We start from the raw sequence: 27,093 nt of genomic DNA on the forward strand, positions 1-27,093 counted from the left end.
AGACTGGATGTTAAACCCGGACCCGGCATCACGACAAATAACTAAACATCCCATCAGCGATGCGGAGAGAGAGTCTCCAACCGGCCCCCCGGGGTCTGCTGGGAGGGGAATGGATTGAAGACCCATCCCCAATCCTGGCTTCTTGCTGTGCTCTCCCCTCAGAACCCACACCAGGGTGGAATCAGCCTGTTACCCCCCACCATCCACTCACACCATCGGGACTCACCTCCACGGGCATCCCGACATCCCAGCTGGGAGAAGGTGAGATGGAGCAGGGAGATCGAGCTGAAGTGCGCCTGGACAGCCATCCTCGCTCGCTCGCTCACCTGGTGGTAGAGTCGGGAATTGTCCCGGCGGAGGAGACCGTCACGGGCAAGCTGCGGGAAAGGGAGAGAGAGAGCGTCAGAGAGAGCGTCAGAGAGAGACAGAGAGAGACAGAGAGAGCGTCAGAGAGAGACAGAGAGAGACAGAGAGAGGCAGAGAGAGCGTCAGAGAGAGACAGAGAGAGACAGAGAGAGACAGAGAGAGACAGAGAGAGCGTCAGAGAGAGACAGAGAGAGACAGAGAGAGCGTCAGAGAGAGACAGAGAGAGACAGAGAGAGACAGAGAGAGACAGAGAGAGAGAGCTTTCGAGAGAGAGAGAGCGCGTGTTGGAGAGAGAGAGAGAGCATTGACGAGAGAGAGAGAGCATTAGCGAGAGAGAGAGAGCGTTAGCGAGAGAGAGAGAGAGCGTTAGCGAGAGAGAGAGAGAGCGCGTTAGAGAGAGCATTAGAGAGTGAGAGAGAGAAAGCGTTAGAGAGAGAGAGAGCGTTAGAGAGAGAGAGAGCGTTAGAGAGAGAGTGCGTTAGAGAGAGAGTGCATTGGAGCGAGAGTGTGCGTTAGAGAGAGAGAGAGCGTTAGAGAGAGAGTGCGTTAGAGAGAGAGAGAGTGCGTTAGAGAGAGAGAGAGCGTTAGAGAGAGAGAGCGTTAGAGAGAGAGAGAGTGCATTAGAGAGAGAGAGAGCGTTAGAGAGAGAGAGAGCGTTCGAGAGAGAGAGAGTGCGTTAGAGAGAGAGAGAGCGTTAGAGAGAGAGAGCGTTTTAGAGAGAGAGCGTTAGAGAGAGTGCGTTAGATAGAGTGCGTTAGAGAGAGAGAGTGCGTTAGAGAGAGAGAGAGCGTTAGAGAGAGTGCGTTAGAGAGAGAGAGTGCGTGAGAGGGAGCGAGTGCTTTAGAGAGAGAGAGTGCGTTAGAGAGAGAGAGTGCGTTAGAGAGAGAGAGTGCGTTAGAGAGAGAGAGCGTTAGAGAGAGAGTGCATTAGAGAGAGAGAGTGCGTTAGAGAGAGAGAGTGCGTTAGAGAGAGAGAGTGCGTTAGGGAGAGAGTGCGTTAGAGAGAGTGCATTGGAGAGAGAGAGTGCGTTAGAGAGAGAGTGCGTTAGAGAGAGAGAGTGCGTTAGAGAGAGAGAGTGCGTTAGAGAGAGAGAGTGCGTTAGAGAGAGAGAGTGCGTTAGAGAGAGAGAGCGTTAGAGAGAGAGTGCATTAGAGAGAGAGAGTGCGTTAGAGAGAGAGAGTGCGTTAGAGAGAGAGAGTGCGTTAGGGAGAGAGTGCATTAGAGAGAGTGCATTGGAGAGAGAGAGTGCGTTAGAGAGAGAGTGTGTTAGAGAGAGAGAGCGTGAGAGAGAGAGAGCGTGAGAGAGAGAGAGTGCGTTAGGGAGAGAGTGCGTTAGAGAGAGAGAGTGCGTGAGAGAGGGAGTGCGTTAGAGAAGGAGAGTGCGTTAGAGAGAGAGTGCGTTAGAGAGAGTGCGTTGGAGAGAGTGCGTTAGAGAGAGAGTGCGTTAGAGAGAGAGAGTGCGTTAGAGAGAGAGTGCGTTAGAGAGAGAGAGTGCGTTAGAGAGAGAGTGTGCGTTAGAGAGAGAGCGTGCGTTAGAGAGAGAGAGCGTTAGAGAGAGAGAGTGCGTTAGAGAGAGAGTGCGTTAGAGAGAGAGTGCATTGGAGAGAGAGAGTGCGTAAGAGAGAGAGAGTGCGTTAGAGAGAGAATGTGCGTTAGAGAGAGAGAGAGCGTTAGAGAGAGAGAGTGCGTTAGAGAGAGAGTGCGTTAGAGTGTGTGCGTTAGAGGGAGAGTGTGCGTTAGAGAGAGAGTGTGCGTTAGAGAGAGAGTGCGTTAGAGAGAGAGAGTGCGTTACAGAGAGAGAGAGAGCGTTAGAGAGAGAGAGTGAGTTAGAGAGAGAGTGCGTTGGAGAGAGAGAGTGCGTTAGAGAGAGTGCGTTAGAGAGAGAGAGTGCGTTAGAGAGAGTGCGTTAGAGAGAGAGTGTGCGTTAGAGAGAGAGTGCGTTAGAGAGAGAGAGTGCGTTAGAGAGAGAGAGTGCGTTAGAGAGAGAGAGTGCGTTAGAGAGAGAGAGTGCGTTATAGAGAGAGTGCGTTAGAGAGAGAGAGTGCGTTAGAGAGAGAGAGTGCGTTAGAGAGAGAGTGCGTTAGAGAGAGAGTGCGTTAGAGAGAGAGAGCGTTAGAGAGAGAGAGTGCGTTAGAGAGAGTGTGCATTAGAGAGAGAGAGTGCGTTGGAGAGAGAGAGTGCGTTAGAGAGAGAGAGCGTTAGAGAGAGAGCGTTAGAGAGAGAGAGAGCGTTAGAGAGAGAGAGTGCGTTAGAGAGAGAGGGTGCGTTAGAGAGAGAGAGTGCGTTAGAGAGAGAGAGTGCGTTAGAGAGAGAGAGCGTTAGAGAGAGAGAGTGCGTTAGAGAGAGAGAGTGCATTAGAGAGAGAGAGCGTTAGAGAGAGTGCGTTGGAGAGAGAGAGTGCGTTAGAGAGTGTGCGTTAGAGTTAGAGAGAGAGCGTTAGAGAGAGAGAGCGTTAGAGAGAGTGCGTTAGAGAGAGAGAGTGCGTTAGAGAGAGAGAGCGTTAGAGAGAGAGAGTGCGTTAGAGAGAGAGAGTGCGTTAGAGAGAGAAGCGTTAGAGAGAGTGCGTTGGAGAGAGAGAGTGCGTTAGAGAGTGTGCGTTAGAGAGAGAGAGAGCGTTAGAGAGAGTGCGTTAGAGAGAGAGAGTGCGGTAGAGAGAGAGAGTGCGTTAGAGAGAGAGTGCGTTAGAGAGAGTGCGTTAGAGAGAGAGAGCGTTAGAGAGAGAGTGCGTTAGAGAGAGAGAGCGTTAGAGAGAGAGTGTGCGTTAGAGAGAGAGTGCGTTAGAGAGAGAGAGTGCGTTAGAGAGAGAGAGTGCGTTAGAGAGAGAGAGTGCGTTAGAGAGAGAGAGTGCGTTAGAGAGAGAGAGTGCGTTAGAGAGAGAGAGTGCGTTAGAGAGAGAGAGCGTTAGAGAGAGAGAGCGTTAGAGAGAGAGAGAGCGTGAGAGCGAGAGAGAGTGCGCGTTAGAGAGTGTGCGTTAGAGAGAGAGTGCATTAGAGAGAGAGAGTGCGTTAGAGAGAGAGTGCGTTAGAGAGAGAGAGTGCGTTAGAGAGAGAGAGTGCGTTAGAGAGAGAGTGCGTTAGAGAGAGAGTGCGTTAGAGAGAGAGAGCGTTAGAGAGAGAGAGTGCGTTAGAGAGAGAGTGTGCATTAGAGAGAGAGAGTGCGTTAGAGAGAGAGAGCGTTAGAGAGAGAGCGTTAGAGAGAGAGAGTGCGTTAGAGAGAGAGAGTGCGTTAGAGAGAGAGAGTGCGTTAGAGAGAGAGAGTGCGTTAGAGAGAGAGAGTGTGTTACAGAGAGAGAGTGCGTTAGAGAGAGAGTGCGTTAGAGAGAGAGTGCGTTAGAGAGACCGTTAGAGAGAGTGCGTTAGAGAGAGAGAGTGCGTTAGAGAGAGAGAGTGCGTTAGAGAGAGTGCGTTAGAGAGAGTGCGTTAGAGAGAGTGCGTTAGAGAGAGTGCGTTAGAGAGTGCGTTAGAGAGGGAGAGAGCGTTAGAGAGAGAGTGCGTTAGAGAGAGAGAGTGCGTTAGAGAGAGAGAGTGCGTTAGAGAGAGAGAGTGCGTTAGAGAGTGGGAGTGCGTTAGAGAGAGAGTGTGCGTTAGGGAGAGAGAGTGCGTTAGAGAGAGAGAGTGCGTTAGAGAGAGAGAGAGCGTTAGAGAGAGAGAGTGCGTTAGAGAGAGTGCGTTGGAGAGAGAGAGTGCGTGAGAGAGAGTGCATTAGAGAGAGTGCGTTCGAGAGAGTGCGTTAGAGAGGGAGAGAGCGTTAGAGAGAGTGCGTTAGAGAGAGAGTGCGTTGGAGAGAGAGAGTGCGTTAGAGAGAGAGAGCGTTAGAGAGAGTGCGTTGGAGAGAGAGAGTGCGTTAGAGAGAGTGCGTTAGAGACAGAGAGTGCGTTAGAGAGAGAGGGCGTTAGAGAGAGTGCGTTGGAGAGAGAGAGTGCGTTAGAGAGAGTGCGTTAGAGAGAGAGAGTGCGTTAGAGAGAGAGTGCGTTAGAGAGAGTGCGTTAGAGTGCGTTAGAGAGAGAGAGTGCGTGAGAGAGAGAGTGCGTTATAGAGAGTGCGTTGGAGAGAGAGAGTGCATTAGAGAGAGTGCGTTAGAGAGAGAGAGCGTTAGAGAGAGAGAGCGTTAGAGAGAGAGAGCGTTAGAGAGAGAGTGTGCGTTAGAGAGAGAGAGTGCGTTAGAGAGAGAGAGTGCGTTAGAGAGAGAGAGTGCGTTAGAGAGAGAGTGTGCGTTAGGGAGAGAGAGTGCGTTAGAGAGAGAGAGTGCGTTAGAGAGAGAGAGAGCGTTAGAGAGAGAGAGTGCGTTAGAGAGAGTGCGTTAGAGAGAGAGAGGGTTAGAGAGAGTGCGTTGGAGAGAGTGCGTTAGAGAGAGAGAGAGCATTAGAGAGAGAGAGTGCGTTAGAGAGAGAGTGCGTTAGAGAGAGTGCGTTGGAGAGAGTGCGTTAGAGAGAGAGAGAGCGTTAGAGAGAGAGAGCGTTAGAGAGAGAGTGTGCGTTAGAGAGAGAGAGTGCGTTAGGGAGAGAGTGCATTAGAGAGTGAGTGCGTTAGAGAGAGAGAGAGCGTTAGAGAGAGAGAGCGTTAGAGAGAGAGAGCGTTAGAGAGAGAGTGTGCGTTAGAGAGAGAGAGTGCGTTAGAGAGAGAGTGCGTTAGAGAGAGTGCGTTAGAGAGAGAGAGAGCGTTAGAGAGAGCGTTAGAGAGAGAGTGTGCGTTAGAGAGAGAGTGTGCGTTAGAGAGAGAGTGCGTTAGAGAGAGAGAGTGCGTTAGAGAGAGAGTGTGCGTTAGAGAGAGTGCGTTAGAGAGAGAGAGCGTTAGAGAGAGAGAGTGCGTTAGAGAGAGTGCGTTAGATAGAGAGTGCGTTAGAGAGAGAGTGCGTTAGAGAGAGAGTGCGTTAGAGAGAGTGCGTTGGAGAGAGAGAGTGCGTTAGAGAGAGAGTGCGTTAGAGAGAGAGAGCGTGAGAGAGAGAGAGCGTGAGAGAGAGAGAGTGCGTTAGGGAGAGAGTGCGTTAGAGAGAGAGAGTGCGTTAGAGAGGGAGTGCGTTAGAGAAGGAGAGTGCGTTAGAGAGAGAGTGCGTGAGAGAGAGTGCGTTGGAGAGAGTGCGTTAGAGAGAGAGTGCGTTAGAGAGAGAGAGTGCGTTAGAGAGAGAGTGCGTTAGAGAGAGAGAGTGCGTTAGAGAGAGAGTGTGCGTTAGAGAGAGAGTGTGCGTTAGAGAGAGAGTGCGTTAGAGAGAGAGAGTGCGTTAGAGAGAGTGCGTTGGAGAGAGAGAGTGCGTTAGAGAGAGAGTGCGTTAGAGAGAGAGTGCATTGGAGAGAGAGAGTGCGTAAGAGAGAGAGAGTGCGTTAGAGAGAGAGTGTGCGTTAGAGAGAGAGAGCGTTAGAGAGAGAGAGTGCGTTAGAGAGAGAGTGCGTTAGAGTGTGTGCGTTTGAGAGAGAGTGTGCGTTAGAGAGAGAGTGTGCGTTAGAGAGAGAGAGTGCGTTACAGAGAGAGAGAGAGCGTTAGAGAGAGAGAGTGCGTTCGAGAGAGAGTGCGTTGGAGAGAGAGAGTGCGTTAGAGAGAGAGAGTGCGTTAGAGAGAGTGCGTTAGAGAGAGAGTGTGCGTCAGAGAGAGAGTGCGTTAGAGAGAGAGTGCGTTAGAGAGAGAGAGTGCGTTAGAGAGAGAGAGTGCGTTATAGAGAGAGTGCGTTAGAGAGAGAGAGTGCGTTAGAGAGAGAGTGCGTTAGAGAGAGTGCGTTAGAGAGAGAGAGCGTTAGAAAGAGTACGTTAGAGAGAGAGTGTGCGTTAGAGAGAGAGAGTGCGTTCGAGAGAGAGAGTGCATTAGAGAGAGAGAGTGCGTTAGAGAGAGAGAGTGCGTTAGAGAGAGTGCGTTGGAGAGAGAGAGTCCGTTAGAGAGAGTGCGTTGGAGAGAGAGAGTGCGTTAGAGAGAGTGCGTTATTGAGAGTGCGTTAGAGAGAGTGCATTAGAGAGAGTGCGTTAGAGAGAGAGAGAGCGTTAGAGAGAGTGCGTTAGAGAGAGAGTGCGTTGGAGAGAGAGATTGCGTTAGAGAGAGAGAGCGTTAGAGAGAGTGCGTTGGAGAGAGAGAGTGCGTTAGAGAGAGTGCGTTAGAGAGAGAGAGTGCGTTAGAGAAAGAGGGCGTTAGAGAGAGTGCGTTGGAGAGAGAGAGTGCATTAGAGAGAGTGCGTTAGAGAGAGAGAGAGTGCGTTAGAGAGAGAGTGCGTTAGAGAGAGTGCGTTCGAGAGAGAGTGCGTTAGAGAGAGAGTGCGTTAGAGAGAGTGCGTTGGAGAGAGAGAGTGCGTTAGAGAGAGAGTGCGTTAGAGAGAGAGTGCGTTAGAGAGTGTGCGTTAGAGAGAGAGAGTGCGTTAGAGAGAGAGTGCGTTAGAGAGAGAGTGCGTTGGAGAGAGAGAGTGCGTTAGAGAGAGAGTGCGTTAGAGAGAGTGCGTTAGAGAGAGAGTGCGTTAGAGAGAGAGTGCGTTAGAGAGAGAGAGCGCGTTAGAGAGAGAGAGTGCGTTAGAGAGAGAGAGTGCGTTAGAGAGAGAGTGTGCGTTAGAGAGAGAGAGTGCGTTAGAGAGAGAGAGTGCGTTAGAGAGAGAGAGCGTTAGAGAGAGAGAGTGCGTTAGAGAGAGAGAGAGCGTTAGAGAGAGAGAGTGCGTTAGAGAGAGAGAGCGTTAGAGAGAGAGTGCGTTAGAGAGAGAGAGTGCGTTCGGGAGAGAGTGCGTTAGAGAGAGAGAGTGCGTTAGAGAGGGAGTGCGTTAGAGAAGGAGAGTGCGTTAGAGAGAGAGTGCGTTAGAGAGAGTGCGTTGGAGAGAGTGTGTTAGAGAGAGTGCGTTAGAGAGAGATTGCGTTAGAGAGAGAGAGTGCGTTAGAGAGAGAGAGAGTGCGTTAGAGAGAGAGAGTGCGTTAGAGAGAGAGTGTGCGTTAGAGATAGAGTGTGCGTTAGAGAGAGAGTGCGTTAGAGAGAGAGAGTGCGTTAGAGAGAGTGCATTGGAGAGAGAGAGTGCGTTAGAGAGAGAGTGCGTTAGAGAGAGAGTGCGTTAGAGAGAGAGAGTGCGTTAGAGAGAGAGTGCATTAGAGAGAGAGAGTGCGTAAGAGAGAGAGAGTGCGTTAGAGAGAGAGAGAGCCTTAGAGAGAGAGAGTGCGTTAGAGAGAGAGTGCGTTAGAGAGAGTGTGTGCGTTAGAGAGAGAGTGTGCGTTAGAGAGAGAGTGCGTTAGAGAGAGAGAGTGCGTTAGAGAGAGAGAGAGAGCGTTAGAGAGAGAGAGTGCGTTAGAGAGAGAGTGCGTTAGAGAGAGTGCGTTAGAGAGAGTGCGTTGGAGAGAGAGAGTGCGTTAGGGAGAGTGCGTTAGAGAGAGAGTGCGTTAGAGAGACAGTGCGTTAGGGAGAGTGCATTAGAGAGAGAGTGCGCGTTAGAGAGAGAGTGCGTTAGAGAGAGAGAGTGCGTTAGAGAGAGAGTGCGTTAGAGAGTGCGTTAGAGAGAGAGAGTGCGTTATAGAGAGAGTGCGTTAGAGAGAGAGAGTGCGTTAGAGAGAGAGTGCGTTAGAGAGAGTGCGTTGGAGAGAGAGAGTGCGTTAGAGAGAGAGTGCGTTAGGGAGAGTGCATTAGAGAGAGAGTGCGCGTTAGAGAGAGAGTGCGTTAGAGAGAGAGAGTGCGTTAGAGAGAGAGTGCGTTAGAGAGTGCGTTAGAGAGAGAGAGTGCGTTATAGAGAGAGTGCGTTAGAGAGAGAGAGTGCGTTAGAGAGAGAGTGCGTTAGAGAGAGTGCGTTGGAGAGAGAGAGTGCGTTAGAGAGAGAGTGCGTTAGAGAGAGTGCGTTGGAGAGAGAGAGTGCGATAGAGAGAGAGTGCGTTAGAGAGAGAGTGCGTTCGACAGAGAGTGTGCGTTAGAGAGAGAGAGTGCGTTAGAGAGAGAGAGTGCGTTAGAGAGAGAGAGTGCGTTAGAGACAGAGAGTGCGTTAGAGAGAGAGTGTGCGTTAGAGAGAGAGAGTGCGTTAGAGAGAGAGAGCGTTAGAGAGAGAGAGTGCGTTAGAGAGAGAGAGAGCGTTATAGAGAGAGAGTGCGTTAGAGAGAGAGAGCGTTAGAGAGAGAGTGCGTTAGAGAGAGTGCGTTAGAGAGAGAGAGCGTTAGAGAGAGAGAGTGCGTTAGAGAGTGTGCGTTAGAGAGAGAGAGTGCGTTAGAGAGAGAGTGCGTTAGAGAGAGTGCGTTGGAGAGAGAGAGTGCGTTAGAGAGAGAGTGCGTTAGAGAGAGTGCGTTAGAGAGAGAGTGCGTTAGAGAGAGAGTGCGTTAGAGAGAGAGAGCGCGTTAGAGAGAGAGAGTGCGTTAGAGAGAGAGAGTGCGTTAGAGAGAGAGTGTGCGTTAGAGAGAGAGAGTGCGTTAGAGAGAGAGAGTGCGTTAGAGAGAGAGAGCGTTAGAGAGAGAGAGTGCGTTAGAGAGAGAGAGAGCGTTAGAGAGAGAGAGTGCGTTAGAGAGAGAGAGCGTTAGAGAGAGAGTGCGTTAGAGAGAGAGAGTGCGTTCGGGAGAGAGTGCGTTAGAGAGAGAGAGTGCGTTAGAGAGGGAGTGCGTTAGAGAAGGAGAGTGCGTTAGAGAGAGAGTGCGTTAGAGAGAGTGCGTTGGAGAGAGTGTGTTAGAGAGAGAGTGCGTTAGAGAGAGATTGCGTTAGAGAGAGAGAGTGCGTTAGAGAGAGAGAGAGTGCGTTAGAGAGAGAGAGTGCGTTAGAGAGAGAGTGTGCGTTAGAGATAGAGTGTGCGTTAGAGAGAGAGTGCGTTAGAGAGAGAGAGTGCGTTAGAGAGAGTGCATTGGAGAGAGAGAGTGCGTTAGAGAGAGAGTGCGTTAGAGAGAGAGTGCGTTAGAGAGAGAGAGTGCGTTAGAGAGAGAGTGCATTAGAGAGAGAGAGTGCGTAAGAGAGAGAGAGTGCGTTAGAGAGAGAGAGAGCCTTAGAGAGAGAGAGTGCGTTAGAGAGAGAGTGCGTTAGAGAGAGTGTGTGCGTTAGAGAGAGAGTGTGCGTTAGAGAGAGAGTGCGTTAGAGAGAGAGAGTGCGTTAGAGAGAGAGAGAGAGCGTTAGAGAGAGAGAGTGCGTTAGAGAGAGAGTGCGTTAGAGAGAGTGCGTTAGAGAGAGTGCGTTGGAGAGAGAGAGTGCGTTAGGGAGAGTGCGTTAGAGAGAGAGTGCGTTAGAGAGACAGTGCGTTAGGGAGAGTGCATTAGAGAGAGAGTGCGCGTTAGAGAGAGAGTGCGTTAGAGAGAGAGAGTGCGTTAGAGAGAGAGTGCGTTAGAGAGTGCGTTAGAGAGAGAGAGTGCGTTATAGAGAGAGTGCGTTAGAGAGAGAGAGTGCGTTAGAGAGAGAGTGCGTTAGAGAGAGTGCGTTGGAGAGAGAGAGTGCGTTAGAGAGAGAGTGCGTTAGGGAGAGTGCATTAGAGAGAGAGTGCGCGTTAGAGAGAGAGTGCGTTAGAGAGAGAGTGTGCGTTAGAGAGAGAGTGCGTTAGAGAGTGCGTTAGAGAGAGTGCGTTATAGAGAGAGTGCGTTAGAGAGAGAGAGTGCGTTAGAGAGAGAGTGCGTTAGAGAGAGTGCGTTGGAGAGAGGGAGTGCGTTAGAGAGAGAGTGCGTTAGAGAGAGTGCGTTGGAGAGAGAGAGTGCGATAGAGAGAGAGTGCGTTAGAGAGAGAGTGCATTCGAGAGAGAGTGTGCGTTAGAGAGAGAGAATGCGTTAGAGAGAGAGAGTGCGTTAGAGAGAGAGAGTGCGTTAGAGACAGAGAGTGCGTTAGAGAGAGAGTGTGCGTTAGAGAGAGAGAGTGCGTTAGAGAGAGAGAGCGTTAGAGAGAGAGAGTGCGTTAGAGAGAGAGAGAGCGTTATAGAGAGAGAGTGCGTTAGAGAGAGAGAGCGTTAGAGAGAGAGTGCGTTAGAGAGAGTGCGTTAGAGAGAGAGAGCGTTAGAGAGAGAGAGTGCGTTAGGGAGAGAGTGCGTTAGAGAGAGTGCGTTAGAGAGAGAGAGCGTTAGAGAGAGAGAGCGTTAGGGAGAGAGTGCGTTAGAGAGAGAGAGTGCGTTAGAGAGAGAGTGTGCGTTAGAGAGAGAGTGTGCGTTAGAGAGAGAGAGAGCGTTAGAGAGAGAGAGTGCGTTAGAGAGAGAGTGCGTTAGAGTGTGTGCGTTAGAGAGAGAGTGTGCGTTAGAGAGTGCGTTAGAGAGCGAGAGTGCGGTACAGAGAGAGAGAGAGCGTTAGAGAGAGAGAGTGCGTTAGAGAGAGAGTGCGTTGGAGAGAGAGAGTGCGTTAGAGAGAGTGCGTTAGAGAGAGAGAGTGCGTTAGAGAGAGAGTGCGTTAGAGAGAGAGAGTGCGTTAGAGAGAGAGAGTGCGTTATAGAGAGAGTGCGTTAGAGAGAGAGAGTGCGTTAGAGAGAGAGTGCGTTAGAGAGAGTGCGTTAGAGAGAGAGAGCGTTAGAGAGAGTACGTTAGAGAGAGAGTGTGCGTTAGAGAGAGAGAGTGCGTTCGAGAGAGAGAGTGCATTAGAGAGAGAGAGTGCGTTAGAGAGAGAGAGTGCGTTAGAGAGAGTGCGTTGGAGAGAGAGAGTCCGTTAGAGAGAGTGCGTTGGAGAGAGAGAGTGCGTTAGAGAGAGTGCGTTATTGAGAGTGCGTTAGAGAGAGTGCGTTAGAGAGAGTGCATTAGAGAGAGTGCGTTAGAGAGAGAGAGAGCGTTAGAGAGAGTGCGTTCGAGAGAGAGTGCGTTGGAGAGAGAGATTGCGTTAGAGAGAGAGAGCGTTAGAGAGAGTGCGTTGGAGAGAGAGTGCGTTAGAGAGAGTGCGTTAGAGAGAGAGAGTGCGTTAGAGAAAGAGGGCGTTAGAGAGAGTGCGTTGGAGAGAGAGAGTGCGTTAGAGAGAGTGCGTTAGAGAGAGAGAGAGTGCGTTAGAGAGAGAGTGCGTTAGAGAGAGTGCGTTAGAGAGAGAGTGCGTTAGAGAGAGAGGGCGTTAGAGAGAGTGCGTTGGAGAGAGAGAGTGCGTTAGGGAGACAGTGCGTTAGAGAGAGAGAGTGCGTTAGAGAGTGCGTTAGAGAGAGAGTGCGTTATAGAGAGAGTGCGTTAGAGAGAGAGAGTGCGTTAGAGAGAGAGCGTTAGAGAGAGAGAGTGCGTTAGAGAGAGAGAGTGCGTTAGAGAGAGAGTGCGTTAGAGAGAGAGAGCGTTAGAGAGAGAGAGTGCGTTAGAGAGAGAGAGCGTTAGAGAGAGAGAGCGTTAGAGAGAGAGAGCGTTAGAGAGAGAGTGCGTTAGAGAGAGAGAGCGTTAGAGAGAGAGAGTGCGTTAGAGAGAGAGAGTGAGTTAGAGAGAGAGTGCGTTGGAGAGAGTGCGTTGGAGAGAGAGAGTGCGTTAGAGAGAGAGTGCGTTAGAGAGAGTGTGTTAGAGAGAGAGAGAGCGTTAGAGAGAGAGAGCGTTAGAGAGAGAGTGTGCGTTAGAAAGAGAGAGTGCGTTAGAGAGAGAGTGCGTTAGAGAGAGTGCGTGAGAGAGAGAGTGTGCGTTAGAGAGAGAGAGTGCGTTAGAGAGAGAGAGCGTTAGAGAGAGAGAGCGTTAGAGAGAGAGAGAGCGTTAGAGAGAGAGAGTGCGTTAGAGAGAGAGAACGTTAGAGAGAGAGTGCGTTAGAGAGAGTGCGTTAGAGAGAGAGAGCGTTCGAGAGAGAGAGCGTTAGAGAGAGAGAGGGTTCGAGAGAGAGAGCGTTAGAGAGAGAGAGTGCGTTAGGGAGAGAGTGCGTTAGAGAGAGAGAGTGCGTTAGAGAGGGAGTGCGTTCGAGAAGGAGAGTGCGTTAGAGAGAGAGTGCGTTAGAGAGAGTGCGTTGGAGAGAGTGCGTTAGAGAGAGTGCGTTAGAGAGAGAGTGCGTTAGAGAGAGAGAGTGCGTTAGAGAGAGAGTGTGTTAGAGAGAGAGAGTGTGTTAGAGAGAGAGTGTGCGTTAGAGAGAGTGTGCGTTAGAGAGAGAGTGCGTTAGAGAGAGTGCATTGGAGAGAGAGAGTGCGTTAGAGAGAGAGTGCGTTAGAGAGAGAGTGTGCGTTAGAGAGAGAGAGAGCGTTAGAGAGAGAGAGTGCGTTAGAGAGAGAGTGCGTTAGAGAGAGTGTGTGCGTTAGAGAGAGAGTGCGTTAGAGAGAGAGCGTGCGTTAGAGAGAGTGAGAGAGCGTTAGAGAGAGAGAGTGCGTTAGAGAGAGAGTGCGTTAGAGAGAGTGCGTTGGAGAGAGAGAGAGCGTTAGGGAGAGTGCGTTAGAGAGAGAGAGTGCGTTAGAGAGAGAGAGTGCTTAGAGAGAGAGTGTGCGTTAGAGAGAGAGTGCGTTAGAGAGAGTGCGTTAGAGAGAGAGAGTGCGTTAGAGAAAGAGGGCGTTAGAGAGAGTGCGTTGGAGAGAGAGAGTGCGTTAGAGAGAGTGCGTTAGAGAGAGAGAGAGTGCGTTAGAGAGAGAGTGCGTTAGAGAGAGTGCGTTAGAGAGAGAGTGCGTTAGAGAGAGAGTGCGTTAGAGAGAGTGCGTTGGAGAGAGAGAGTGCGTTAGAGAGAGAGTGCGTTAGAGAGAGAGTGCGTTAGAGAGAGAGTGCGTTAGAGAGAGTGCGTTAGAGAGAGAGAGTGCGTTAGAGAGAGAGTGCGTTAGAGAGAGTGCGTTGGAGAGAGAGAGTGCGTTAGAGAGAGAGTGCGTTAGAGAGAGTGCGTTAGAGAGAGAGTGCGTTAGAGAGAGAGTGCGTTAGAGAGAGAGTGTGCGTTAGAGAGAGAGAGTGCGTTAGAGAGAGAGAGTGCGTTAGAGAGAGAGAGTGCGTTAGAGAGAGAGAGAGCGTTAGAGAGAGAGAGTGCGTTAGAGAGAGTGCGTTAGAGAGAGAGAGCGTTAGAGAGAGTGCGTTGGAGAGAGTGCGTTAGAGAGAGAGAGAGCGTTAGAGAGGGAGAGTGCGTTAGAGAGAGAGAGCATTAGAGAGAGAGTGCGTTAGAGAGAGAGAGAGCGTTAGAGAGAGTGCGTTCGGGAGAGAGTGCGTTAGAGAGAGAGAGTGCGTTAGAGAGGGAGTGCATTAGAGAAGGAGAGTGCGTTAGAGAGAGAGTGCGTTAGAGAGAGTGCGTTGGAGAGAGTGTGTCAGAGAGAGAGTGCGTTAGAGAGAGATTGCGTTAGAGAGAGAGAGTGCGTTAGAGAGAGAGAGAGTGCGTTAGAGAGAGAGAGTGCGTTAGAGAGAGAGTGTGCGTTAGAGATAGAGTGTGCGTTAGAGAGAGAGTGCGTTAGAGAGAGAGAGTGCGTTAGAGAGAGTGCATTGGAGAGAGAGAGTGCGTTAGAGAGAGAGTGCATTAGAGAGAGAGAGTGCGTAAGAGAGAGAGAGTGCGTTAGAGAGAGAGTGTGCGTTAGAGAGAGAGAGAGCCTTAGAGAGAGAGAGTGCGTTAGAGAGAGAGTGCGTTAGAGAGAGTGTGTGCGTTAGAGAGAGAGTGTGCGTTAGAGAGAGAGTGCGTTAGAGAGAGAGAGTGCGTTAGAGAGAGAGAGAGAGCGTTAGAGAGAGAGAGTGCGTTAGAGAGAGAGTGCGTTAGAGAGAGTGCGTTGGAGAGAGAGAGTGCGTTAGGGAGAGTGCGTTAGAGAGAGAGAGCGTTAGAGAGAGAGAGTGCGTTAGAGAGAGAGTGCGTTAGAGAGAGAGAGTGCGTTAGAGAGAGAGTGCGTTAGAGAGAGTGCGTTGGAGAGAGAGAGTGCGTTAGAGAGAGAGTGCGTTAGGGAGAGTGCATTAGAGAGAGAGTGCGCGTTAGAGAGAGAGTGCGTTAGAGAGAGAGAGTGCGTTAGAGAGAGAGTGCGTTAGAGAGTGCGTTAGAGAGAGAGTGTGCGTTATAGAGAGAGTGCGTTAGAGAGAGAGAGTGCGTTAGAGAGAGAGTGCGTTAGAGAGAGTGCGTTGGAGAGAGAGAGTGCGTTAGAGAGAGAGTGCGTTAGAGAGAGTGCGTTGGAGAGAGAGAGTGCGATAGAGAGAGAGTGCGTTAGAGAGAGAGTGCGTTCGAGAGAGAGTGTGCGTTAGAGAGAGAGAGTGCGTTAGAGAGAGAGAGTGCGTTAGAGAGAGAGAGTGCGTTAGAGAGAGAGTGCGTTAGAGAGAGTGTGTGCGTTAGAGAGAGAGTGCGTTAGAGAGAGAGCGTGCGTTAGAGAGAGTGAGAGAGCGTTAGAGAGAGAGAGTGCGTTAGAGAGAGAGTGCGTTAGAGAGAGTGCGTTGGAGAGAGAGAGAGCGTTAGGGAGAGTGCGTTAGAGAGAGAGAGTGCGTTAGAGAGAGAGAGTGCTTAGAGAGAGAGTGTGCGTTAGAGAGAGAGTGCGTTAGAGAGAGTGCGTTAGAGAGAGAGAGTGCGTTAGAGAAAGAGGGCGTTAGAGAGAGTGCGTTGGAGAGAGAGAGTGCGTTAGAGAGAGTGCGTTAGAGAGAGAGAGAGTGCGTTAGAGAGAGAGAGTGCTTAGAGAGAGAGTGTGCGTTAGAGAGAGAGTGCGTTAGAGAGAGTGCGTTAGAGAGAGAGTGCGTTAGAGAGAGAGTGCGTTAGAGAGAGTGCGTTGGAGAGAGAGAGCGTTAGAGAGAGAGTGCGTTAGAGAGAGTGCGTTAGAGAGAGAGAGTGCGTTAGAGAGAGAGTGCGTTAGAGAGAGTGCGTTGGAGAGAGAGAGTGCGTTAGAGAGAGAGTGCGTTAGAGAGAGTGCGTTAGAGAGAGAGTGCGTTAGAGAGAGAGTGCGTTAGAGAGAGAGTGTGCGTTAGAGAGAGAGAGTGCGTTAGAGAGAGAGAGTGCGTTAGAGAGAGAGAGTGCGTTAGAGAGAGAGAGAGCGTTAGAGAGAGAGAGTGCGTTAGAGAGAGTGCGTTAGAGAGAGAGAGCGTTAGAGAGAGTGCGTTGGAGAGAGTGCGTTAGAGAGAGAGAGAGCGTTAGAGAGGGAGAGTGCGTTAGAGAGAGAGAGCGTTAGAGAGAGTGCGTTCGGGAGAGAGTGCGTTAGAGAGAGAGAGTGCGTTAGAGAGGGAGTGCGTTAGAGAAGGAGAGTGCGTTAGAGAGAGAGTGCGTTAGAAAGAGTGCGTTGGAGAGAGTGTGTTAGAGAGAGAGTGCGTTAGAGAGAGATTGCGTTAGAGAGAGAGAGTGCGTTAGAGAGAGAGAGAGTGCGTTAGAGAGAGAGAGTGCGTTAGAGAGAGAGTGTGCGTTAGAGATAGAGTGTGCGTTAGAGAGAGAGTGCGTTAGAGAGAGAGAGTGCGTTAGAGAGAGTGCATTGGAGAGAGAGAGTGCGTTAGAGAGAGTGCATTAGAGAGAGAGAGTGCGTAAGAGAGAGAGAGTGCGTTAGAGAGAGAGTGTGTGTTAGAGAGAGAGAGAGCCTTAGAGAGAGAGAGTGCGTTAGAGAGAGAGTGCGTTAGAGAGAGTGTGTGCGTTAGAGAGAGAGTGTGCGTTAGAGAGAGAGTGCGTTAGAGAGAGAGAGTGCGTTAGAGAGAGAGAGAGAGCGCGTTAGAGAGAGAGAGTGCGTTAGAGAGAGTGCGTTAGAGAGAGTGCGTTGGAGAGAGAGAGTGCGTTAGGGAGAGTGCGTTAGAGAGAGAGTGCGTTAGAGAGACAGTGCGTTAGGGAGAGTGCATTAGAGAGAGAGTGTGCGTTAGAGAGAGAGTGCGTTAGAGAGAGAGAGTGCGTTAGAGAGAGAGTGCGTTAGAGAGTGCGTTAGAGAGAGAGAGTGCGTTATAGAGAGAGTGCGTTAGAGAGAGAGAGTGCGTTAGAGAGAGAGTGCGTTAGAGAGAGTGCGTTGGAGAGAGAGAGTGCGTTAGAGAGAGAGTGCGTTAGAGAGAGTGCGTTGGAGAGAGAGTGCGTTAGAGAGAGAGTGCGTTAGAGAGAGAGTGCGTTCGAGAGAGAGTGTGCGTTAGAGAGAGAGAGTGCGTTAGAGAGAGAGAGTGCGTTAGAGAGAGAGAGTGCGTTAGAGACAGAGAGTGCGTTAGAGAGAGAGTGTGCGTTAGAGAGAGAGAGTGCGTTAGAGAGAGCGTTAGAGAGAGAGAGTGCGTTAGAGAGAGAGAGAGCGTTATAGAGAGAGAGTGCGTTAGAGAGAGAGAGTGTTAGAGAGAGAGTGCGTTAGAGAGAGTGCGTTAGAGAGAGAGAGCGTTGGAGAGAGAGAGTGCGTTAGGGAGAGAGTGCGTTAGAGAGAGTGCGTTAGAGAGAGAGAGCGTTAGAGAGAGAGTGCGTTAGGGAGAGAGTGCGTTAGAGAGAGCGAGTGCGTTAGAGAGGGAGTGCGTTAGAGAAGGAGAGTGCGTTAGAGAGAGAGTGCGTTAGAGAGAGTGCGTGAGAGAGAGTGCGTTAGAGAGAGAGTGCGTTAGAGAGAGAGAGTGCGTTAGAGAGAGAGAGTGTGTTAGAGAGAGAGTGCGTTAGAGAGAGAGTGCGTTAGAGAGAGAGAGTGCGTTAGAGAGAGAGTGCGTTAGAGAGAGAGAGTGCGTTAGAGAGAGAGTGTGCGTTAGAGAGAGAGTGTGCGTTAGAGGGAGAGTGCGTTAGAGAGAGAGAGAGTGCGTTAGAGAGAGCGCATTGGAGAGAGAGAGTGCGTTAGAGAGAGAGTGCGTTAGAGAGAGAGTGCGTTAGAGAGAGAGAGTGCGTTAGAGAGAGAGAGTGCGTTAGAGAGAGAGTGCATTAGAGAGAGAGAGTGCGTAAGAGAGAGAGAGTGCGTTAGAGAGAGAGTGCGTTAGAGAGAGAGAGTGCGTTAGAGAGAGAGAGTGCGTTATAGAGAGAGTGCGTTAGAGAGAGAGAGTGCGTTAGAGAGAGAGTGCGTTAGAGAGAGTGCGTTAGAGAGAGAGAGCGTTAGAGAGAGTACGTTAGAGAGAGAGTGTGCGTTAGAGAGAGAGAGTGCGTTCGAGAGAGAGAGTGCATTAGAGAGAGAGAGTGCGTTAGAGAGAGAGAGTGCGTTAGAGAGAGTGCGTTGGAGAGAGAGAGTCCGTTAGAGAGAGTGCGTTGGAGAGAGAGAGTGCGTTAGAGAGAGTGCGTTATTGAGAGTGCGTTAGAGAGAGTGCGTTAGAGAGAGTGCATTAGAGAGAGTGCGTTAGAGAGAGAGAGAGCGTTAGAGAGAGTGCGTTCGAGAGAGAGTGCGTTGAAGAGAGAGATTGCGTTAGAGAGAGAGAGCGTTAGAGAGAGAGAGCGTTAGAGAGAGTGCGTTGGAGAGAGAGTGCGTTAGAGAGAGTGCGTTAGAGAGAGAGAGTGCGTTAGAGAAAGAGGGCGTTAGAGAGAGTGCGTTGGAGAGAGAGAGTGCGTTAGAGAGAGTGCGTTAGAGAGAGAGAGAGTGCGTTAGAGAGAGAGTGCGTTAGAGAGAGTGCGTTAGAGAGAGAGTGCGTTAGAGAGAGAGGGCGTTAGAGAGAGTGCGTTGGAGAGAGAGAGTGCGTTAGAGAGAGAGTGCGTTAGAGAGAGAGTGCGTTAGAGAGAGTGCGTTAGAGAGAGAGAGTGCGTTAGAGAGAGAGTGCGTTAGAGAGAGTGCGTTGGAGAGAGAGAGTGCGTTAGAGAGAGAGTGCGTTAGAGAGAGTGCGTTAGAGAGAGAGAGTGCGTTAGAGAGAGAGTGCGTTAGAGAGAGTGCGTTGGAGAGAGAGAGTGCGTTAGAGAGAGAGTGCGTTAGAGAGAGTGCGTTAGAGAGAGAGTGCGTTAGAGAGAGAGTGCGTTAGAGAGAGAGAGCGCGTTAGAGAGAGAGAGTGCGTTAGAGAGAGAGAGTGCGTTAGAGAGAGAGTGTGCGTTAGAGAGAGAGAGTGCGTTAGAGAGAGAGAGTGCGTTAGAGAGAGAGAGCGCGTTAGAGAGAGAGAGCGTTAGAGAGAGAGTGCGTTAGAGAGAGTGCGTTGGAGAGAGTGTGTTAGAGAGAGAGTGCGTTAGAGAGAGATTGCGTTAGAGAGAGAGAGTGCGTTAGAGAGAGAGAGAGTGCGTTAGAGAGAGAGAGTGCGTTAGAGAGAGAGTGTGCGTTAGAGATAGAGTGTGCGTTAGAGAGAGAGTGCGTTAGAGAGAGAGAGTGCGTTAGAGAGAGTGCATTGGAGAGAGAGAGTGCGTTAGAGAGAGAGTGCGTTAGAGAGAGAGTGCGTTAGAGAGAGAGAGTGCGTTAGAGAGAGAGTGCATTAGAGAGAGAGAGTGCGTAAGAGAGAGAGAGTGCGTTAGAGAGAGAGTGTGCGTTAGAGAGAGAGAGAGCCTTAGAGAGAGAGAGTGCGTTAGAGAGAGAGTGCGTTAGAGAGAGTGTGTGCGTTAGAGAGAGAGTGTGCGTTAGAGAGAGAGTGCGTTAGAGAGAGAGAGTGCGTTAGAGAGAGAGAGAGAGCGTTAGAGAGAGAGAGTGCGTTAGAGAGAGAGTGCGTTAGAGAGAGTGCGTTGGAGAGAGAGAGTGCGTTAGGGAGAGTGCGTTAGAGAGAGAGTGCGTTAGAGAGACAGTGCGTTAGGGAGAGTGCATTAGAGAGAGAGTGCGCGTTAGAGAGAGAGTGCGTTAGAGAGAAAGAGTGCGTTAGAGAGAGAGTGCGTTAGAGAGTGCGTTAGAGAGAGAGAGTGCGTTATAGAGAGAGTGCGTTAGAGAGAGAAAGTGCGTTAGAGAGAGAGTGCGTTAGAGAGAGTGCGTTGGAGAGAGAGAGTGCGTTAGAGAGAGAGTGCGTTAGAGAGAGTGCGTTGGAGAGAGAGTGCGTTAGAGAGAGAGTGCGTTAGAGAGAGAGTGCGCTCGAGAGAGAGTGTGCGTTAGAGAGAGAGAGTGCGTTAGAGAGAGAGAGTGCGTTAGAGAGAGAGAGTGCGTTAGAGACAGAGAGTGCGTTAGAGAGAGAGTGTGCGTTAGAGAGAGAGAGTGCGTTAGAGAGAGAGGGCGTTAGAGAGAGTGCGTTGGAGAGAGAGAGTGCGTTAGAGAGAGAGTGCGTTAGAGAGAGAGTGCGTTAGAGAGAGTGCGTTAGAGAGAGAGAGTGCGTTAGAGAGAGAGTGCGTTAGAGAGAGTGCGTTGGAGAGAGAGAGTGCGTTAGAGAGAGAGTGCGTTAGAGAGAGTGCGTTAGAGAGAGAGAGTGCGTTAGAGAGAGAGTGCGTTAGAGAGAGTGCGTTGGAGAGAGAGAGTGCGTTAGAGAGAGTGCGTTAGAGAGAGAGTGCGTTAGAGAGAGAGTGCGTTAGAGAGAGAGAGCGCGTTAGAGAGAGAGAGTGCGTTAGAGAGAGAGAGTGCGTTAGAGAGAGAGTGTGCGTTAGAGAGAGAGAGTGCGTTAGAGAGAGAGAGTGCGTTAGAGAGAGAGAGCGCGTTAGAGAGAGAGAGCGTTAGAGAGAGAGTGCGTTAGAGAGAGTGCGTTGGAGAGAGTGTGTTAGAGAGAGAGTGCGTTAGAGAGAGATTGCGTTAGAGAGAGAGAGTGCGTTAGAGAGAGAGAGAGTGCGTTAGAGAGAGAGAGTGCGTTAGAGAGAGAGTGTGCGTTAGAGATAGAGTGTGCGTTAGAGAGAGAGTGCGTTAGAGAGAGAGAGTGCGTTAGAGAGAGTGCATTGGAGAGAGAGAGTGCGTTAGAGAGAGAGTGCGTTAGAGAGAGAGTGCGTTAGAGAGAGAGAGTGCGTTAGAGAGAGAGTGCATTAGAGAGAGAGAGTGCGTAAGAGAGAGAGAGTGCGTTAGAGAGAGAGTGTGCGTTAGAGAGAGAGAGAGCCTAAGAGAGAGAGAGTGCGTTAGAGAGAGAGTGCGTTAGAGAGAGTGTGTGCGTTAGAGAGAGAGTGTGCGTTAGAGAGAGAGTGCGTTAGAGAGAGAGAGTGCGTTAGAGAGAGAGAGAGAGCGTTAGAGAGAGAGAGTGCGTTAGAGAGAGAGTGCGTTAGAGAGAGTGCGTTGGAGAGAGAGAGTGCGTTAGGGAGAGTGCGTTAGAGAGAGAGTGCGTTAGAGAGAGAGTGCGTTAGGGAGAGTGCATTAGAGAGAGAGTGCGCGTTAGAGAGAGAGTGCGTTAGAGAGAAAGAGTGCGTTAGAGAGAGAGTGCGTTAGAGAGTGCGTTAGAGAGAGAGAGTGCGTTATAGAGAGAGTGCGTTAGAGAGAGAAAGTGCGTTAGAGAGAGAGTGCGTTAGAGAGAGTGCGTTGGAGAGAGAGAGTGCGTTAGAGAGAGAGTGCGTTAGAGAGAGTGCGTTGGAAAGAGAGTGCGTTAGAGAGAGAGTGCGTTAGAGAGAGAGTGCGCTCGAGAGAGAGTGTGCGTTAGAGAGAGAGAGTGCGTTAGAGAGAGAGAGTGCGTTAGAGAGAGAGAGTGCGTTAGAGACAGAGAGTGCGTTAGAGAGAGAGTGTGCGTTAGAGAGAGAGAGTGCGTTAGAGAGAGAGAGCGTTAGAGAGAGAGAGTGCGTTAGAGAGAGAGAGAGCGTTATAGAGAGAGAGTGCGTTAGAGAGAGAGAGCGTTAGAGAGAGAGTGCGTTAGAGAGAGTGCGTTAGAGAGAGAGAGCGTTAGAGAGAGAGAGTGCGTTAGGGAGAGAGTGCGTTAGAGAGAGTGCGTTAGAGAGAGAGAGCGTTAGAGAGAGAGTGCGTTAGGGAGAGAGTGCGTTAGAGAGAGAGAGTGCGTTAGAGAGGGAGTGCGTTAGAGAAGGAGAGTGCGTTAGAGAGAGAGTGCGTTAGAGAGAGTGCGTAAGAGAGAGAGTGCGTTAGAGAGAGAGTGCGTTAGAGAGAGTGCGTTAGAGAGAGAGAGTGTGTTAGAGAGAGAGTGCGTTAGAGAGAGAGTGCGTTAGAGAGAGAGAGTGCGTTAGAGAGAGAGTGCGTTAGAGAGAGAGTGCGTTAGAGAGAGAGTGTGCGTTAGAGAGAGAGTGTGCGTTAGAGGGAGAGTGCGTTAGAGAGAGAGAGTGCGTTAGAGAGAGTGCATTGGAGAGAGAGAGTGCGTTAGAGAGAGAGTGCGTTAGAGAGAGAGTGAGTTAGAGAGAGAGAGTGCGTTAGAGAGAGGGTGCATTAGAGAGAGAGAGTGCGTAAGAGAGAGAGAGTGCGTTAGAGAGAGAGTGTGCGTTAGAGAGAGAGAGAGCGTTAGAGAGAGAGAGTGCGTTAGAGAGAGAGTGCGTTAGAGAGAGTATGTGCGTTAGAGAGAGAGTGTGCGTTAGAGAGAGAGTGCGTTCGAGAGAGAGAGTGCGTTAGAGAGAGAGAGAGAGCGATAGAGAGAGAGAGTGCGTTAGAGAGAGAGAGTGCGTTAGAGAGAGTGCGTTGGAGAGAGAGAGTGCGTTAGGGAGACAGTGCGTTAGAGAGAGAGAGTGCGTTAGAGAGAGAGTGCGTTAGAGAGTGCGTTAGAGAGAGAGAGTGCGTTATAGAGAGAGTGCGTTAGAGAGAGAGAGTGCGTTAGAGAGAGAGAGTGCGTTAGAGAGAGAGAGTGCGTTAGAGAGAGAGAGCGTTAGAGAGAGAGAGTGCGTTAGAGAGAGAGAGCGTTAGAGAGAGAGAGCGTTAGAGAGAGAGAGCGTTAGAGAGAGAGAGTGCGTTAGAGAGAGAGAGCGTTAGAGAGAGAGACTGCGTTAGAGAGAGAGAGTGCGTTAGAGAGAGAGTGCGTTGGAGAGAGTGCGTTGGAGAGAGAGAGTGCGTTAGAGAGAGAGTGCGTTAGAGAGAGTGTGTTAGAGAGAGAGAGAGCGTTAGAGAGAGAGAGCGTTAGAGAGAGAGTGTGCGTTAGAAAGAGAGAGTGCGTTAGAGAGAGAGTGCGTTAGAGAGAGTGCGTGAGAGAGAGAGTGTGCGTTAGAGAGAGAGTGCGTTAGAGAGAGAGAGCGTTAGAGAGAGAGACTGCGTTAGAGAGAGAGAGTGCGTTAGAGAGAGAGTGCGTTGGAGAGAGTGCGTTGGAGAGAGAGAGTGCGTTAGAGAGAGAGTGCGTTAGAGAGAGTGTGTTAGAGAGAGAGAGAGCGTTAGAGAGAGAGAGCGTTAGAGAGAGAGTGTGCGTTAGAAAGAGAGAGTGCGTTAGAGAGAGAGTGCGTTAGAGAGAGTGCGTGAGAGAGAGAGTGTGCGTTAGAGAGAGAGAGTGCGTTAGAGAGAGAGAGCGTTAGAGAGAGAGAGCGTTAGAGAGAGAGAGAGCGTTAGAGAGAGAGAGTGCGTTAGAGAGAGAGAGCGTTAGAGAGAGAGTGCGTTAGAGAGAGTGCGTTAGAGAGAGAGAGCGTTCGAGAGAGAGAGCGTTAGAGAGAGAGAGCGTTAGAGAGAGAGAGCGTTAGAGAGAGAGAGTGCGTTAGGGAGAGAGTGCGTTAGAGAGAGAGAGTGCGTTAGAGAGAGAGTGCGTTCGAGAAGGAGAGTGCGTTAGAGAGAGAGTGCGTTAGAGAGAGTGCGTTGGAGAGAGTGCGTTAGAGAGAGAGTGCGTTAGAGAGAGAGTGCGTTAGAGAGAGAGAGTGCGTTAGAGAGAGAGTGTGTTAGAGAGAGAGAGTGTGTTAGAGAGAGAGTGTGCGTTAGAGAGAGTGTGCGTTAGAGAGAGAGTGCGTTAGAGAGAGTGCATTGGAGAGAGAGAGTGCGTTAGAGAGAGAGTGCGTTAGAGAGAGAGTGTGCGTTAGAGAGAGAGAGAGCGTAAGAGAGAGAGAGTGCGTTAGAGAGAGAGTGCGTTAGAGAGAGTGTGTGCGTTAGAGAGAGAGTGCGTTAGAGAGAGAGCGTGCGTTAGAGAGAGTGAGAGAGCGTTAGAGAGAGAGAGTGCGTTAGAGAGAGAGTGCGTTAGAGAGAGTGCGTTGGAGAGAGAGAGTGCGTTAGGGAGAGTGCGTTAGAGAGAGAGAGTGCGTTAGAGAGAGAGAGTGCTTAGAGAGAGAGTGTGCGTTAGAGAGAGAGTGCGTTAGAGAGAGTGCGTTAGAGAGAGAGAGTGCGTTAGAGAAAGAGGGCGTTAGAGAGAGTGCGTTGGAGAGAGAGAGTGCGTTAGAGAGAGTGCGTTAGAGAGAGAGAGAGTGCGTTAGAGAGAGAGTGCGTTAGAGAGAGTGCGTTAGAGAGAGAGTGCGTTAGAGAGAGAGTGCGTTAGAGAGAGAGTGCGTTAGAGAGAGTGCGTTGGAGAGAGAGAGTGCGTTAGAGAGAGAGTGCGTTAGAGAGAGAGAGTGCGTTAGAGAGAGAGTGCGTTAGAGAGAGTGCGTTGGAGAGAGAGAGTGCGTTAGAGAGAGAGTGCGTTAGAGAGAGTGCGTTAGAGAGAGAGTGCGTTAGAGAGAGAGTGCGTTAGAGAGAGAGTGTGCGTTAGAGAGAGAGAGTGCGTTAGAGAGAGAGAGTGCGTTAGAGAGAGAGAGTGCGTTAGAGAGAGAGAGAGCGTTAGAGAGAGAGAGTGCGTTAGAGAGAATGCGTTAGAGAGAGAGAGCGTTAGAGAGAGTGCGTTGGAGAGAGTGCGTTAGAGAGAGAGAGAGCGTTAGAGAGGGAGAGTGCGTTAGAGAGAGAGAGCATTAGAGAGAGAGTGCGTTAGAGAGAGAGAGCGTTAGAGAGAGTGCGTTCGGGAGAGAGTGCGTTAGAGAGAGAGAGTGCGTTAGAGAGGGAGTGCGTTAGAGAGGGAGTGCGTTAGAGAAGGAGAGTGCGTTAGAGAGAGAGTGCGTTAGAGAGAGTGCGTTGGAGAGAGTGTGTTAGAGAGAGAGTGCGTTAGAGAGAGATTGCGTTAGAGAGAGAGAGTGCGTTAGAGAGAGAGAGAGTGCGTTAGAGAGAGAGAGTGCGTTAGAGAGAGAGTGTGCGTTAGAGATTGAGTGTGCGTTAGAGAGAGAGTGCGTTAGAGAGAGAGAGTGCGTTAGAGAGAGTGCATTGGAGAGAGAGAGTGCGTTAGAGAGAGAGTGCGTTAGAGAGACAGTGCGTTAGGGAGAGTGCATTAGAGAGAGAGTGCGCGTTAGAGAGAGAGTGCGTTAGAGAGAAAGAGTGCGTTAGAGAGAGAGTGCGTTAGAGAGTGCGTTAGAGAGAGAGAGTGCATTATAGAGAGAGTGCGTTAGAGAGAGAAAGTGCGTTAGAGAGAGAGTGCGTTAGAGAGAGTGCGTTGGAGAGAGAGAGTGCGTTAGAGAGAGAGTGCGTTAGAGAGAGTGCATTGGAGAGAGAGTGCGTTAGAGAGAGAGTGCGTTAGAGAGAGAGTGCGCTCGAGAGAGAGTGTGCGTTAGAGAGAGAGAGTGCGTTAGAGAGAGAGAGTGCGTTAGAGAGAGAGAGTGCGTTAGAGACAGAGTGCGTTAGAGAGAGAGTGTGCGTTAGAGAGAGAGAGTGCGTTAGAGAGAGAGAGCGTTAGAGAGAGAGAGTGCGTTAGAGAGAGAGAGAGCGTTATAGAGAGAGAGTGCGTTAGAGAGAGAGAGCGTTAGAGAGAGAGTGCGTTAGAGAGAGAGCGTTAGAGAGAGAGAGTGCGTTAGGGAGAGAGTGCGTTAGAGAGAGTGCGTTAGAGAGAGAGAGCGTTAGAGAGAGAGTGCGTTAGGGAGAGAGTGCGTTAGAGAGAGAGAGTGCGTTAGAGAGGGAGTGCGTTAGAGAAGGAGAGTGCGTTAGAGAGAGAGTGCGTTAGAGAGAGTGCGTAAGAGAGAGAGTGCGTTAGAGAGAGAGTGCGTTAGAGAGAGAGAGTGCGTTAGAGAGAGAGAGTGTGTTAGAGAGAGAGTGCGTTAGAGAGAGAGTGCGTTAGAGAGAGAGAGTGCGTTAGAGAGAGAGTGCGTTAGAGAGAGAGAGTGCGTTAGAGAGAGAGTGTGCGTTAGAGAGAGAGTGTGCGTTAGAGGGAGAGTGCGTTAGAGAGAGAGAGTGCGTTAGAGAGAGTGCATTGGAGAGAGAGAGTGCGTTAGAGAGAGAGTGCGTTAGAGAGAGAGTGAGTTAGAGAGAGAGAGTGCGTTAGAGAGAGGGTGCATTAGAGAGAGAGAGTGCGTAAGAGAGAGAGAGTGCGTTAGAGAGAGAGTGTGCGTTAGAGAGAGAGAGAGCGTTAGAGAGAGAGAGTGCGTTAGAGAGAGAGTGCGTTAGAGAGAGTATGTGCGTTAGAGAGAGAGTGTGCGTTAGAGAGAGAGTGCGTTCGAGAGAGAGAGTGCGTTAGAGAGAGAGAGAGAGCGATAGAGAGAGAGAGTGCGTTAGAGAGAGAGAGTGCGTTAGAGAGAGTGCGTTGGAGAGAGAGAGTGCGTTAGGGAGACAGTGCGTTAGAGAGAGAGAGTGCGTTAGAGAGAGAGTGCGTTAGAGAGTGCGTTAGAGAGAGAGAGTGCGTTATAGAGAGAGTGCGTTAGAGAGAGAGAGTGCGTTAGAGAGAGAGAGTGCGTTAGAGAGAGAGAGTGCGTTAGAGAGAGAGAGCGTTAGAGAGAGAGAGTGCGTTAGAGAGAGAGAGCGTTAGAGAGAGAGAGCGTTAGAGAGAGAGAGCGTTAGAGAGAGAGAGTGCGTTAGAGAGAGAGAGCGTTAGAGAGAGAGACTGCGTTAGAGAGAGAGAGTGCGTTAGAGAGAGAGTGCGTTGGAGAGAGTGCGTTGGAGAGAGAGAGTGCGTTAGAGAGAGAGTGCGTTAGAGAGAGTGTGTTAGAGAGAGAGAGAGCGTTAGAGAGAGAGAGCGTTAGAGAGAGAGTGTGCGTTAGAAAGAGAGAGTGCGTTAGAGAGAGAGTGCGTTAGAGAGAGTGCGTGAGAGAGAGAGTGTGCGTTAGAGAGAGAGAGTGCGTTAGAGAGAGAGAGCGTTAGAGAGAGAGAGCGTTAGAGAGAGAGAGAGCGTTAGAGAGAGAGAGTGCGTTAGAGAGAGAGAGCGTTAGAGAGAGAGTGCGTTAGAGAGAGTGCGTTAGAGAGAGAGAGCGTTCGAGAGAGAGAGCGTTAGAGAGAGAGAGCGTTAGAGAGAGAGAGCGTTAGAGAGAGAGAGTGCGTTAGGGAGAGAGTGCGTTAGAGAGAGAGAGTGCGTTAGAGAGAGAGTGCGTTCGAGAAGGAGAGTGCGTTAGAGAGAGAGTGCGTTAGAGAGAGTGCGTTGGAGAGAGTGCGTTAGAGAGAGAGTGCGTTAGAGAGAGAGTGCGTTAGAGAGAGAGAGTGCGTTAGAGAGAGAGTGTGTTAGAGAGAGAGAGTGTGTTAGAGAGAGAGTGTGCGTTAGAGAGAGTGTGCGTTAGAGAGAGAGTGCGTTAGAGAGAGTGCATTGGAGAGAGAGAGTGCGTTAGAGAGAGAGTGCGTTAGAGAGAGAGTGTGCGTTAGAGAGAGAGAGAGCGTTAGAGAGAGAGAGTGCGTTAGAGAGAGAGTGCGTTAGAGAGAGTGTGTGCGTTAGAGAGAGAGTGCGTTAGAGAGAGAGCGTGCGTTAGAGAGAGTGAGAGAGCGTTAGAGAGAGAGAGTGCGTTAGAGAGAGAGTGCGTTAGAGAGAGTGCGTTGGAGAGAGAGAGTGCGTTAGGGAGAGTGCGTTAGAGAGAGAGAGTGCGTTAGAGAGAGAGAGTGCTTAGAGAGAGAGTGTGCGTTAGAGAGAGAGTGCGTTAGAGAGAGTGCGTTAGAGAGAGAGAGTGCGTTAGAGAAAGAGGGCGTTAGAGAGAGTGCGTTGGAGAGAGAGAGTGCGTTAGAGAGAGTGCGTTAGAGAGAGAGAGAGTGCGTTAGAGAGAGAGTGCGTTAGAGAGAGTGCGTTAGAGAGAGAGTGCGTTAGAGAGAGAGTGCGTTAGAGAGAGTGCGTTGGAGAGAGAGAGTGCGTTAGAGAGAGAGTGCGTTAGAGAGAGTGCGTTAGAGAGAGAGAGTGCGTTAGAGAGAGAGTGCGTTAGAGAGAGTGCGTTGGAGAGAGAGAGTGCGTTAGAGAGAGAGTGCGTTAGAGAGAGTGCGTTAGAGAGAGAGTGCGTTAGAGAGAGAGTGCGTTAGAGAGAGAGTGCGTTAGAGAGAGAGTGTGCGTTAGAGAGAGAGAGTGCGTTAGAGAGAGAGTGCGTTAGAGAGAGAGAGTGCGTTAGAGAGAGAGAGAGCGTTAGAGAGAGAGAGTGCGTTAGAGAGAATGCGTTAGAGAGAGAGAGCGTTAGAGAGAGTGCGTTGGAGAGAGTGCGTTAGAGAGAGAGAGAGCGTTAGAGAGGGAGAGTGCGTTAGAGAGAGAGAGCAT

General features: G+C 50.6%; 1 protein-coding gene across 1 annotated transcript in view; it reads right to left on the reverse strand.

Annotated features, from left to right (window-relative positions):
- Positions 1–226: 226 nt before the first annotated feature.
- The window catches only part of LOC144486018 (prolyl 3-hydroxylase 1-like), a gene marked incomplete at its 3' end in the record, with an annotated part of 94,278 nt that continues 67,411 nt past the window's right edge, over positions 227–27,093 (reverse strand). Inside the window, exon 11 of the mRNA XM_078204127.1 lies at positions 227–377. Coding sequence (XP_078060253.1) covers positions 227–377 — 151 coding nt within the window. The remainder of the gene's footprint in view (positions 378–27,093) is intronic.

The sequence above is a fragment of the Mustelus asterias genome, unplaced genomic scaffold (genome assembly GCF_964213995.1).
Source record: "Mustelus asterias unplaced genomic scaffold, sMusAst1.hap1.1 HAP1_SCAFFOLD_270, whole genome shotgun sequence".
In the NCBI taxonomy this organism is placed as follows: domain Eukaryota; kingdom Metazoa; phylum Chordata; class Chondrichthyes; order Carcharhiniformes; family Triakidae; genus Mustelus; species Mustelus asterias.